This window comes from Lissotriton helveticus, chromosome 10 (genome assembly GCF_964261635.1).
Source record: "Lissotriton helveticus chromosome 10, aLisHel1.1, whole genome shotgun sequence".
In the NCBI taxonomy this organism is placed as follows: Eukaryota; Metazoa; Chordata; class Amphibia; order Caudata; family Salamandridae; genus Lissotriton; species Lissotriton helveticus.
The window spans coordinates 17807470-17821662 of record NC_136071.1 but is presented as its reverse complement, the minus strand read 5'-3'; the positions used below and the strand labels follow the sequence as shown (position 1 = coordinate 17821662).

At 47.3% G+C, this 14193-nt stretch overlaps 1 protein-coding gene across 1 annotated transcript in view; it reads right to left on the bottom strand.

Moving 5' to 3' along the window:
• Positions 1–3107, bottom strand: part of SLC6A8 (solute carrier family 6 member 8) — a 171626-nt gene extending 168519 nt beyond the window's left edge. Inside the window, exon 1 of the mRNA XM_078664574.1 lies at positions 2230–3107. Coding sequence (XP_078520700.1) covers positions 2230–2491 — 262 coding nt within the window. The 5' untranslated portion in view covers positions 2492–3107. The remainder of the gene's footprint in view (positions 1–2229) is intronic.
• Positions 3108–14193: the final 11086 nt, after the last annotated feature.

The window sequence follows — 14193 nt, the reverse complement described above, 5'->3', positions numbered from 1 at the left end:
AAGTCCACTCTAGGGCCTGTGTTTGACCTCATGGTCACAGGTTCAATCCTAGTGGGTCTACTCAGCCACTCATCCTTCTGAGGTCGATAAAATGAGTACCATTGAGTTGGGAAGAATAAACATCTGTTTTCAGGCCAAGATACCCTTCGTGGCGAATGTGCACTTTAGAAATATAGGTTATAACATCCCAACGATCTGTGTACAAATTAACCTACCCCTGCCCGGGCAGAAACAGAGCTGAAAAGCTCCTCCCTGCGGCCACTGGAACATCTCTGTAACCAGCTGCTCAGAGATCCCAATGTTAGTCACACAGCCCCCCCTCCCCCCACTCTAAAGCACTCTAAAACCCCCAGGTGCCAAAGCGCTACTGCGAGACAGACTAATCTACAGAGTAAACCAACCAAGAAGAAAGGGAACTATAGTGAGAAAAACTAGTTTTACAAATCCTTTTAAGAGAGTCTGCTACAGAACTGTAAGTGGGCTCTGCCTTTCATCCTTCTGAAGTAGATAAAGCAAGCGGCATGCATTAGAGCCACACCTCCCTCATTCACAGATCTGATTGGTCCTAAACCAGGTCTCTATATGGCTGCCAGCTCGCGCCACAATGTTTGGAGCAGGACTTCGAACCGCATGAACACAAGACCCCCCTCCAATCTAGCGCTTACCGCCCCCAGCTCTATTCCAGGCACACGCTTCCAACAGGGCGCCCAGGAATCGGTAACACGTATAGTGCCTCGTTGCGCTCCCGGAGTACGAGGCGCTATGCAAGTGCGCCAGTACTATGCAATGATTCACTTTTGCCTCCAGTGGCACAATGCAAAAGAAGGGGGGGCACGTGTGGAGGGGCTCGGGGGGGCTTCCACCACCCAAGGCGTGCGTGTACGCAGGGCGTGAGACCCCCACGTCCCTTGAATACTGAGAGCAGGGCTTGGACGTGACGCCATCGCCTGCAGTCTGGGCGAGGGAGGGGTACAGGGTGCCCCCTGCACAGGTGGCAGGGGGGTGCACGGTTTAAAGCAGGGATGTGAACAAGAGCAGAGGGCGTGAGACAGCTCCGAGGAGCAGAGACCAGAGAGAGAGGCGACTCCTTGAAACACTGCCCCTCTGTCCTCGGCTGCTGGGGAGGGGGGCACAGCCCCCCTTTGTCAGCAGGGCTCTGTGCACGTAGGTGAGCCAAGCATCCAATCAGAAGGCAGGACGCGCAGTACGTGTGGCACAGGCGTGTAGTAAAGGGGAAACACTTAATAAGGGCACTGAAAGACACACGGAAGAGAGTTGGACAGCTCGGTGGGTTCGCTACCTGCTGGTGAGATCTCTGCGACTCCAGAAGGGTCACGTTTCATTGTGTCGCGTTGATAACACGTACATAGGTTGTTATTTGGAGCGCTGTGACACTGCGCGCCTACGGCAGAGAAGAAAGCGCTGCGAACGGCACAAGTATGACAGAAAGCGCTGCAGAAGACACAAGTATGACAGAAAGCGCTGCAGATGGCACAAGTATGACAGAAAGAGCTGTGAATGGCACAAGGATGCCAGAAAGCGCTGCAGAGGGCACAAGTATGTCAGAAAGAGCTGTGAATGGCACAAGTATGACAGAAAGCGCTGCAAATGGCACACGTATGCCAGAAAGAGCTGTAAATGGCACAAGTATGACAGAAAGCGCTGCAGACGGCACAAGTATGCCAGAAAGCGCTGCAGATGGCACACGTATGACAGAAAGCGCTGCAAATGGCACAAGTATGACAGAAAGCGCTGCAGAGGGCACAAGTATGCCAGAAAGAGCTGTGAATGGCACAAGTATGACAGAAAGCGCTGCAGAGGGCACAAGTGTGCCAGAAAGCGCTGCAGAGGGCACAAGTGTGCCAGAAAGCGCTGCAGAGGGCACAAGTCAGACAGAAAGCGCTGCAGATGGCGCAAGTATGCCAGAAAGCGCTGCAGATGACCCAAGTATGACAGAAAGCGCTGCAGAGGGCACAAGTATGACAGAAAGCGCTGCAGATGGCACAAGCATGTCACAAAGCGCTGCGAATGGCACAAGTATGTCAGAAAGCGCTGCAGATGACCCAAGTATGCCAGAAAGCGCTGCAGACGGCACAAGTATGCCAGAAAGCGCTGCAGACGGCACAAGTATGACAGAAAGCGCTGCAGATGGCACAAGTATGCCAGAAAGCGCTGCAGATGGCACAAGCGTGCCAGAAAGGCCTCCAGGCGCTCGGGGGCGGCACTCACCTCCTCCGTTCTTGTAGCACAGGTAGGGGAAGCGCCAGACGTTGCCCAGACCCACGGCGAAGCCCACGCAGGACATGGTGAAGTCCATCTGCCGGGTCCAGGTGGCGCGCTCGGCCGCGGGCTCGCGCAGCCCCGGCGGGGGGTACCCCCCGGGCAGCTTGGCAGACCCGTTGGCATCGTGCCCGCCCCCGTTGGGGATCAGCTGCCCTTTCTTCTCCTCGTGGCAGGTCCCGTTGGAGAGCGACCCCCGACACTTCTCCATTCGGAAATCAATTTTCAAGTTTCTGTAGCGTTATTTTTTCCTCTTCGAGGCGCTTCAGTCGGGTGGCACTGCCCACCACAGGGGGCACCCCGTTAGTCTGTCGCTGACTCGAGGCGAACAAAGGTCCCAAAACAATGTACAAAAAATTAACACTATTCAAAAGAGGGGAATAAAAAATATACAAAATATATTGGGGGGAGGGGGGAAGGGTGGGGGCGGAGAGAGCAGTGAGCTAAATGCCAGCAAAAATCCCCAAGATTCAGCCAAACAGCAAATAAAGCGCCTCAGAATCCGTCGACGAAGCACTTGAAAGTCAGCCTGAAAAATCTCATGGGTTAACGGTGCGGAGGAGCGGAGAGAGACGCAGGGCCGCTCTCCAGTCCGGACTGGGCACTGGGGCCGGGTGCAGGCGGCGCTGCGGTGGCTCTGGGGCGGTGGTAGCGCTCCGAGGGGCTTCGCGGCGCTGGGTGCGCGGATCTCCCTGGCTGGCAGCGCTGCTCTGGCCTCCCTCTCCCTCGGTCCGGGCTGAATGGAGCCCGGCGGACGAGGCTGCCAGCTTAATGCACCGATGAGGTCAGAGCGCCGCCCCCGCCGCAGCGCTGCTGCGAAGGGCGGAGCTGAGCCGACGCACAGGCGCTATTTCCAGCAGCGGGGATTCCGACCTTTCACCGCGCCCGGACCCCCACCAGCGCGTGCACGTGACCCTCAACACATGCTACTTTCACGTTTCAATTTAATTGTTTATTTATTTTATATATCTGCTCATTTTTTTTTTCCTTTTGCCTGTGGGAAGTATGTTTTTTTCGATATTCGTTTTATGTAGCTCGTGGGCGGCGGGCCGCCGCTTTTTAATGCATTTATTTTATTGTAATTTAAAATGTGTGTGCGCGGTCCCGAGGGTCGCGCGCCTGCTTAAGATGCACGAGCCCCGGATTCAAGTCTGTCTTCTATGCCGGAAGGTCTGTAGCCAGGGAGAACGGCACGGGGGGCGGGGGGGGGGGGGGGGGGGGGTGATGGGACTGGCCCCCCATGAACCCTACAGTATTATAGGCGCCCTGGGGCTGGGTAGGTAGAGCAGCGCCCCCCCCCCCACCCCTCGGTGCCCACCCGACGCCAATTACAAATGGTGCTAGATGGTGGCATTTTATGAACACACCTTGTTTTCATTTTTTAAGCGTTAATATAACTCTAAGTACTTTTAAAAGTCAGGAACATAGGGGTTTAATGGAAAAGTGGCGTTTTCCAAGCAACTCCGTACAATAAAATGTTGCCCCTGCTTTCTTCTGATTTCAAAACAGGGGACCCCTATATACCTAACGGACTTGCTATACATAGGGAAAAAGGCACTGTAGATAAAGGCCTATAGCTAAGTTAAATTGGCTGTAGGAACAACTTAGGAAAGCCCACTCAATTATCTCATACAGTTATGACCTATACTTAACATATTTAAAACCACATCGTTCAAAAATTTGTATCATTTTATTTTTATAATCACGTTTTCAAAAAGTATATATTTTTTATATCTTTAAACAATCATATCAAAAAATTATCATGTCCTTATTACAAAGTAGATGATGAAAAGACAGTACAAACAAAACATAGACAAAGATGGATGGAGGCAAGGCGGTAGTGGGGACTACGCACGTTTCGGCGTTATCGCCTTCATCAGGTCACCGTCTTATTGTACTGTTCAGAAACACAAATTAGTGGTCCAGTCGTATTGCGACTGATGAACAGACAGCTATCGACATGGGGGAATAATCAATATTCCAGATAAAAAGGCAGGATAGATCTGATATTAAAAGATGCAGGTGCAGTACCTGGATGCCCTGAATGGCCAATGTAGTGCAGGTTTCTAACGGTTCTCCAATGCTGTCTAGGATACAGTTGTACCTGGACTGCAGCAGCAAAAAATGGCCAATGTTCGTGTTTAGATAAAAAGAAGAGCGGGGAGGAAGCTACTGCAAACTCCACATTCACAAATCCTGAACCGCTAAGTTGAACTTGACGAAAATATCCAAGTTGATTAGGTCGAACTGCTTAAAATGAAACAGGACGCCATGTGTGGTACTCTCTGAATGGGTTATCCCAGTGGTTCCCAAACTTTTGACTCCTGAGGACCCCCATTGAGTCACCACTGGAAGCCGGGGACCCCCAAGCAATTTGTATGAGTTAAATTTCAAATATTAAAACAGTAATTCGAAAAAAATACACACGTGTGCACACAAAACAAATACTCAAAGTACTTAGGGGCAGATTTACAATAAGTGACGCATCCATGCATATCAGCAGGGATGCGCCACTTATTGTGCGCCATGCCTCCGCCACCATTGATGCGCCGCATTTACAATGCTGCGCCTCATGGGGCAAAAAAGCACAGATGCATTACGCATCTGTGCCGTAAAGGTGGCGCATTGATGGAGTTGCGTCGCAAGCACGACACAGCTCCAGCAATGCTCTGGGGGGCCGAATCTTGTTACTGCTGCGTCAATCCTTACGCCTGCTTCAAGCAGGCGCAGGGTTTTGACGCAGCATGGGCCCCAAAGTGACTGAGTGAAATCTTGTAGATTTCACTCAGCCACTTTTAGGAGGCGTTCCTGCACCGGAACGCCTCCTTCTGGCGCAGGGCTTTACAACGGGTCGCATCTCTCAGATGCGTCACGTTGTAAATACCCTGCACCAAGGCGCATCTTTTGCGTCGCCGCTGCATCACGAAAGTGACCCAACGGTGGCGTAAAAGAGGAGCAAGGGGCTTGTAAATCTGCCCCTAAGAATTTTGGGGCCAGATGTACGACCATTTCATTTAGCGCCTCGCAATTGGCGACACATTGCGAGTGGCAAATTGCGAGTCGCTAAATGAAATGTACAACAGTGTGTTTAACACTGTTTCGGATTCCCAATGGGGTCACAAATTGCGAGGTTCATTAATATTAATGAACCTCTCGCAATTTGCGAGCCTATTGGGAATGCCAGCCCTCCTAGGTATGGTGCCTGCTGGGCTCTGCAGGCCACCATGTCTGGAACTGCTTTTAAATAAAGCAGTTTAAAAAAATGCAGCCCATTTACCATGCATTTAAAAAAAAAAATTTACCATGCCCTTAAAAAATAATTTTGCATGCTGAGAGGGTGGAGCATTACCATCTACTTGAAGTAAGTGGTAGTTGCGAGTGTTTTGCGACCGCAAAACATTTGTACATGGTTTTAAGACTCGCTATTTGGAAGGGAATGCCCCTTCCAAATAGCAAGTTGAAAAACTTATTTAGCGAGTCGCAAACAAATTGCGACTCGCGAAATAGGCAATGTACATGGCCCAATACGTTTTTGCATGTGAAAGCGGGTTCACAAACCCGTTCACGCATATAAAAACGGATCGTACATCTGGCCCTTAGTATTTTATATTGAAGTAATAGCCCCTCTGTCACATGTATTTCATTTGTTTTATAGCATCTCTCATACCGTTGTAGGATGTCAGAGCACTTTACATCACACACATATAGAGACATTGAATCGCACATGTAAATCAGTGTGTATATAAAATGTTTAATGAGTGCTTGGTCTGGAAAAGCACAAACTCAGGATTCAGAACATAACACAGTGGCTAGCACTGACTTTAACATTAAAAATGTATTTCCACCCAAATAAATATTTTTAGCAGCGTCAGGATAATGAATAACTGGGAAAAAACAAAAGTTACTAACTGGTACCATGCAGTTTGCAAGCAGCTCTTTGATGACAGTTTATAGGTCCCTCTGCTACATTACGATTGTCACTTATGAAGTGCACAGTAACAAACGAATCTCTGTGACAAAAGCAGTAACCACGAACCTATGCACATAAAATGCTGCTTTTTAAAATGCATGTTACACGTTCTTTGCAGTAGGCACATTAACCCTCTGTGCTACATTAGTTAAGTCAAAGCTGCCACTAAACAAAACTCTCCTCAGGCTCCAGCAGGTACATTAATCACTGGCTTTATCTTGACACTTTTATTGCTGCTGGAAAGCTGCTAATTATACAAGAAACTTTTCTGTGCTTTTAAAACTGTTTCCTGCGGACCCCCTGGGAATGTGTCACGGACCCCTGGGGGTCCGCGGACCACAGTTTGGGAAACACTGGGTTATCCTATATTTCCAACATGGCCGTATAAACCGTCCGCAAGGTAGAAATTAGCTAGTACTGCACCTGCATCTTTTAATATCAGATCTATCCTGCCTTTTTATCTGGAATATTGATTATTCCCCCCATGTCGATTTTTTTTTGGAAAATTTCTTTATTGCAGCAAATCAGTGGTACAGTCAAACAATCACGTTGTTATCATTGAAATATGCCTGTAACATCTTGACATTTACCTTATATCAATTAACCCATTTACTTTTCATTTTCCAGAAGAACATCCCTACATAAGCAACTCCCCCCCTCCCATGTCCCCACAATTCCCCCATGTCGATAGCTGTCTGTTCATCAGTCGCAATACTATTGGACCACTAATTTGTGTTTCTGAACAGTACAATAAGACGGTGACCTGATGAAGGCGATAACGCCGAAACGCGAGTAGTCCCCACTACCGCCTTGCCTCCATCCATCATTGTCTATGTTTTGTTTGTACTGTCTTTTCATCATCTACTTTGTAATAATGAAATATTAATTTTTTGATATTGTTTAAAAATATAAAAAATATATACTTTTTGAAAACGTGATTATAAAAATAAAATGATACACATTTTTGAACGATGTGGTTTTAAATACGTTAAGTATAGGTCATAACTGTATGAGATGATTGAGTGGGCTTTCCTACTAAGTTGCTCCTACAGCCAATTTGACTTAGCGATATGCCTTTATCTACAGTGCCCCTGCTTTCTTCCTCAGGAATCTTTGCGAGGAGCGAGGGGCAGATGTTGCATTTCGGGGCAGACTTTACCAACAGCCCCTGTGACCCGTGGGAGGGGTTTATTTTATTTATTTATTTATAAAGTTTTATATAGCGCAAACAAGATCCCGAGGGACATCAAAGGTGGCTCTCACTGCGCCGGTGCGGAGTCATGGCTGCAAGCACATGTTACATACACTGACATGGGAGCTGTCAGCCCGCGGTGCCTGCTGGCGGAGGGGCTGGGGGGAGTCAGGGTGTGTGGCGGCCGAAGGTTGCCTTTATGCCCCTTCAAAGGCCGGAAGCACCCCCGAGGAGCAGCGCTATATAAGGTGAAGGCCCCGGTGGGGCTGAGACCTGTGAAGATCACGGCTGGGAGCACAGCCTGGCGTGTTCACATGCACATATCTGTGTCTGCGGGGTACCTCCGTGGCATGTTGGATGTCCCACACATGATTGTCCCTCTGTCCTCCAATGCCAGTGGCGCTGCACATATTTGAGTGGCAGTGTCAGTGTCCCCATGCCCACACGTGTCAGTGCCCATGTGTCAGTGTCCCCATGCCCACACGTGTCAGTGTCCATGTGAAGGACTGGACTTTTTCTAAGGTCCAGCCGTGCCAGGGAACAACACCTGAAACCTTCGTGGGTTACCCGTTCAGCGCACAAATGACAGAGACACGGGACACTTCCTTCGGCGTCAAAGATCGGCGTTTATTACTGCAGGGAGGCAAAAGTCACAAGAAGTACAACAGAGTGTAGGTTCTGAGAGTCTGCTTCAAATTGCAAATGTGGATCGCTCCTTTTATACACATTTTCGTCATTGGACAACATATGAACAAAAGGTTACAACTCAGTTCCCACAATAAACTCCAAAAGGGCTTCTTGAAACCCGAAACATAATTACAGTAACATTGCCGGTTCCCAACTGTAAAAGCACATCTTCTCACCGTTAGGCACATTCCACTCTAGTTGTAAACGAGCAAAAGAAAGAGACATGAACAGCTGCAAGGAAGACAGACAACAGTAGAGAAAAGAGTGTGAGGGTAATATCGGAAGCATGATCACAGGATCAAAGGATTCGATCCTAGCACATGCACGGCTGAAACAATAGACCGGCACAGCAAGATTACCCTCGAGCGGTGCCATCTGCCTCTGCAGTGTCATTCCCCTGGTCATAAAAGACGCAAGAAAGGGATATGCGTCTTCCGTAAGGCTTGGGAACTAAGGGTCATGACGCGGACAGTTGCCTGCTAGCTAACTACGTGAGGGCAAGAAACAAAATGGATGCCGTATCTAAAATGGAACCCGAGGGTTCAGATGAAGAAACGCGTAAATAAGACGAACCCTTCCAAGTAGTGTAGCGAAAACGCGTACACTTACTAAACTCGTCATTTACGGTTCATAGATACCAAACTTGCCCATATTCGATCATGCCCAAAACATCATAACGATTCTCACGGAACCTCAGACGCTCCTTTTGCCCTCATGTAGGCAAGCACTAGTCGAAATCAGAATCGATTTCAATATTCATCAGATCATTCAGGTGTTGCAGGAACATTATCCTATCCATCAATGCCTCTTTGGTAACAGATGGCCTTCTTATACACGTAGTAGCACAAAGGCCACATAACGCAGGACCACACTGTACACAAAGACAACACGTGAACAGAAACGTCACAACAATCCCTATAATCATCAGAATCTTCCAACCCCAGGTCGACATCAGGCCCCAAAACCATCCTAGAAGCGTCCAATCTCCCTCGTCCACGTGTATGGACTCTGAGATTTTATGCAACTTTGAGATGGCTTGATAGACAGTTGGAGCATTATCAGGTATAAAAATGCAACAACTCGAATGGATGACCTTACACACACCACCTCGATCTGCTAGTACAACGTCTAGAACCATACGGTTCTGTAGCGTCATTAGTCTATCCGCCTGAAGCTCTGCTGTCAGGTTACCAAGGGCGCTTGCGGTGATATTAGCAGTCGATTCAACCACACGAGTCAGCTGTCTCAAGTTCCTACTATTAACCATAGGACCCCAAAACGGTAGGAAACCCTTAAAGAAGTCTCCTGCCTTTTGACCAGCAGTATCTTCTCTACTAATAACGCCTCTCACAACTCTAGTCTTGTGGTAGTCTGAGGCGACAGTGAAAGTCGGTGGTAGAAGATTCACGATATAACAGGTGCCTGAGAAATCACGAGGCAACCATGTATAAGCACGATCGTAACACACAAAATAAGTACCCTTGGCAGTCAGAAAGACAGGGGAAGAGAGCATCGGTAAGACATACGTCTCAGTACAAGCACTCTTCCCAAACTGAGCTCTCGGATTTTGACCAAGACCTTGCAGACAGAAGTGACCAAGGTGAGGTACGATCCAAATCGGGCACGAGCTCTTAAGCTGTCTATCACCCACTGATATACTATACTCAATCTCACTCAGATCCTTATATGCTCGCACCTCCTCCTCTGGGATAAGCGATGCATCAAAAATGTCTCTATCTAAATCAGCAATAGCTATCGCCAAAGACTTGTGATACGGGCCAGGACCAAGGTTTACTGAGCGTGGTTCTCGATGGGGGTAGGAATCTAGTGCACTACGGAACATAGTTTGGAATGCTCGAGCTGACCCTTGGGAACTATAAGGAAGAACCAAATACGGAATACCCTTATCCATGGTATGTGGCATTAACCCACACACCCAACGGTTGGTAGTATTCATCACCAACTGATGCTGATGCAGGAGTTGAACAAAGGAATTATTCATAAATTCCGCACGTCTGACCTGTTCATGTTGGAGTAGGAGATGAAAGGAATGTGGAGAAATAGTGGAGGCAAAATTCAAATCATGTGAAGGAGGAGTAGGCGAAATGGAAGGCAATAGTAACTGACTCCCAAAGTACACTCCACCCACCAATAACATAGAAACAGTTAGAAACAACATAAAAATCTGAAACAAAAAACATTTTGTACGAAACACCTTATGCAATTTAGATCTTTGCGCCGACATTTTCTCTCTTTTCGACAGCATAGTAAATACCATCCTCTAAAAACCGTCCGTGACGTTCTTGACGCACTTCGTTCTGAGTAGCGATTATCAATTCCCAGGAGTTCCCAGAAATCGACAAAGGAAATCGACCTAGTGTCAATAACCTGCTAAACAGAAGGAAGTACCCGCACGGCCCTACGGCCAACCCAGATGATAGGTTTTAAATGAATTGAGCATTCAATTTAATATAAGTCTCTTAGCTGCACGAAAAGAAAATGGTACACACAATATAAAATGTCCACAATATTCAAGGAAAATGTGAGGGGGTAATGTAAAATCAAAAATAATAAAAGGAATTTATTTGTCCTTATTGCGTGGTCGAAGAAAATATCGACATCTCCCGGGTCGAGTCTGTTCTTCAAACAACGGTTCAGATGGCGAAGCAGTGTTCGATTGCTCAGGTAATAATCCAGGACTTGAACTCTCCACTAGTGATGACGTAGGTAAAGTTTCGGTTGATTCAACAGGGATGTCTGATTGCACTAAATCAGTCTTTAAAAGCTGAGCATCACTGAATGGTATAAAACCCGGGACCGTACTGGTCTCTGTCGAGGCGACTCCTTTCTTGATCCATGCATCTGCTAGCAAAGGAAACGGAACTTTCTTGGTGTGGGTGGCATGCACCCAATGCTTTCTGCCTTCCAGTCGAACCGCCGTCCTTGTTGCCAGTAACACCTGGTGGGGACCCACGAACCTTGGCTCAAGATTTCGTTTTCGTCCAAAGTTCCGGGTAAGCACCCAATCACCTGGTTGGAGCCGATGACCAGGTCCCTCAGTTTGTGCCGGTAAAGCTTTAAAGACCTGTTGATGAATCAAACTCAATTTAGCAGTCAGATCATAAAGATAGTCAATCAACATTGGATATTCAATTCTGTTAAACTCCTTAGGCCTCGGAACTCCCCAAATATTCGCAGGACGGCCGAACACAATCTCATATGGGCTAAGCCCTACTCGAGAGTGTACAGTCACTCTGGTCGATAAGAGAGCTAGGGGCAAAGCATCAGGCCACGATAAACCAGTCGTTGCCTGGATTTTGGCAAGTTTCAGTTTCAGGGTGCCATTATATCCTTCCACCAAACCTGCCGACTGAGGATGATTAGCGCTATGAAATTTTTGGACTATGCCTAGGCCACGACACACACTCTTCATCACACTTCCCACAAACTCACTTCCGTTATCTGACCATACAATCCGTGGCATTCCATACCTAGGGAAATATTCCTTGAGCAGGATTTTTGCTGTTGCCAGGGCAGTATTATCCTTAAGAGGGTAGGCTTCAATCCATCTGGAGAACGCACAAAGCACAACTAGAACATATTTCAGATTATTGCATCTCTCCATATGGATGAAATCCAATTGGATAACTTCAAAGGGACATGTAGGGGGAGCAAAGTGACCAGGTGGAGTGGGGGTGCCCTTACCAGGATTATACATCAAACATACCATACAATTCTTAACCACTCTCTCCGCACACTTAGTAATCCCATCATTCTTCCATACAGGAGACAACAACTTACATATGCCTTTCGCGCTAATATGTGCTGTGCCGTGGGCCATTGTAACAACAGCAAGCACATATGCATCCGGTAACATCCATCTCTGTTTTTCTGACAAGTCAACCCAACATCCATTCCCCTCTAACTTCCCCGTGCTTTCTTTCCACTTAGTCTTTTCCATCTCAGTGGCCTCGTTCTGTATTTCCTTCACACTTTCAATTGTGTCTTCACACATGCTAGTCTCCACTGGCCATCTTACTGAACTCGTAACATACATTCGATTTGTCAGATCTCTGGCTGTCTCTTTAGCAGTCTCATCCGCAAATGCATTACCACGACCAACATCATCTGTCACTTTCCGATTGTGGTTCTCAAAATCCGGACCCTGTTGTTCTCCCGATATCGAGGTCCAATACCCGTGTCACAAAACCTCAACGTACCGAGACGATTTTGGTGTCTACGAACCGATAATGATTAGGACATCATTCCTATGTATTTGCGTTACAATCGAGGGTTGCCAACACCCCTAAATCGCAGTTTCCGTCCCATCCCTTAAACTCCATTTTGTGAACGGCATCCATCTTGCATCTTGCCCTCATGATAAGTCAATTAAAGGTCGAGCTTGATCCAAATAAGACACATCTACCTTTCGTGACTTTCCCCTGACCTGTCCCAACTGACTCCACTGTCTTCGGCCAAACCTGTTTAGGCAGCTCCTCGCCCAGTGGCCGAATACGATAGCATCTACGCATAACATTCCACAAACCATTCACTACATACAGACCATGCTTTCTACAAACATGCACCTGTCCACGTATCTTGTTTATGGCCAGTTTTATGGCTGGGTTGTACCTTCCTTTATTGGTGTTTCATCGATATCTGATGGGAGTTCCCGATCCAACTAGGTAATCTATCAGCAAACTGGACATCTAAAATATGGGCTTGCTTACATGACTTCGCTCTTTGTATTGTTGTAGAAATATGTGTGTTGCCATACCATAAACTCAAGAATTCTTGCTTAAAGCCATATGTTTTGTTTATAAGGAGACGGCTGGTTCTGTAAAAACGAACAGTCTCCCAAGAACCTACTCTCTGTGTGGTGTACTTCTGGGACACGTGTTACTTGGTAGCTACCAATAAAATTTGATCTTTGACTGCGACTAGAAGACTCCGTGTTTCTGTGGTCCGGAACAAGGGAGAACTCAGAGGTCTTCGGGTGTTATCCCCTGACACCAGCGGGTTCCTAAAAACCCGTTACCTCAGTTGGCGCCCAACTCGGGGCGATATCAAGCGGTGACGGTCCAAGCCAGATGTTCGTGAGGAGCTTCGTGTGAAAATTCCGGAGGACGGCCAGCCACTTCAGCGACCCCTGTATGTCGACGTGGTTCCGAAGGTCTTTGCTGCGAGGTTCCCCGTGTCCCGACGGCTACGAAGGACTTCTGCCCTGACTATCGCCTTGTTTTGGACCCAGTGATCCTTGGTAGAGCGAAACGATAGACGAGTCTTCTAGCGACGTCATCGATCTTCAAATACTTCAGTTAAGTATAAGTGGAGCGTCTCCCAGTCCTTAGTTTGTCCTTAGTTTTTGGTATCCTTGAGATACGCTTTGATTTGGTACTTGCAAGCCCCAAAGCCGAAGGACTCGTGTATTCACGAGAAAGATCGTAACAGATAATCCTTTGAAGTTTGAAGCTAGACTAGTGAGCGAAGATGCCTGGTTTTAGCAGACTTGGAAACTTGTTTTGTCTTGGTTGTAGTAAGGACTCCCAATTGGAAGATTCTTGTCCGGTTCCTCCAATTGGAACTCCAACGTATGAACTATATATAAAGCACGGCGTAGGTCCTATAACATATAACGAGGTATGGATAAAATACACCCGCAAGGATGGTGTTTTAAAATGGCCCCAATATGGTAGTTTCAACCAAGAAATATTAGATAACTTAGAGGTCAAATTGTTCAAGAAGAAAGCCCGGCCGGCAATGTTTGACTCTTTCCGCTTATGGCGCAAAGAAGCCAAACAGAAAGAAATAAGATTAGCAAAAAAGAATAAAAGAGGTATGTCAATGGTGCAAGCTGCCGTTGCATACAGAGATAACGAGGAAGAGCAGGAGAGCGAACAGATGCTTAGGAGCAAGAAACTAGCGATAGATAAATGTTACCCGATGCTGCCAAATAGAGGAAAAGGTCAAAAGGAAGGATCCGAGAAAGATCCATTAATGTCCCACCTATTAAATTCTCCGCCACCCTATGCACAAAATGCCACAGCACCTCCGCAACCTTTGG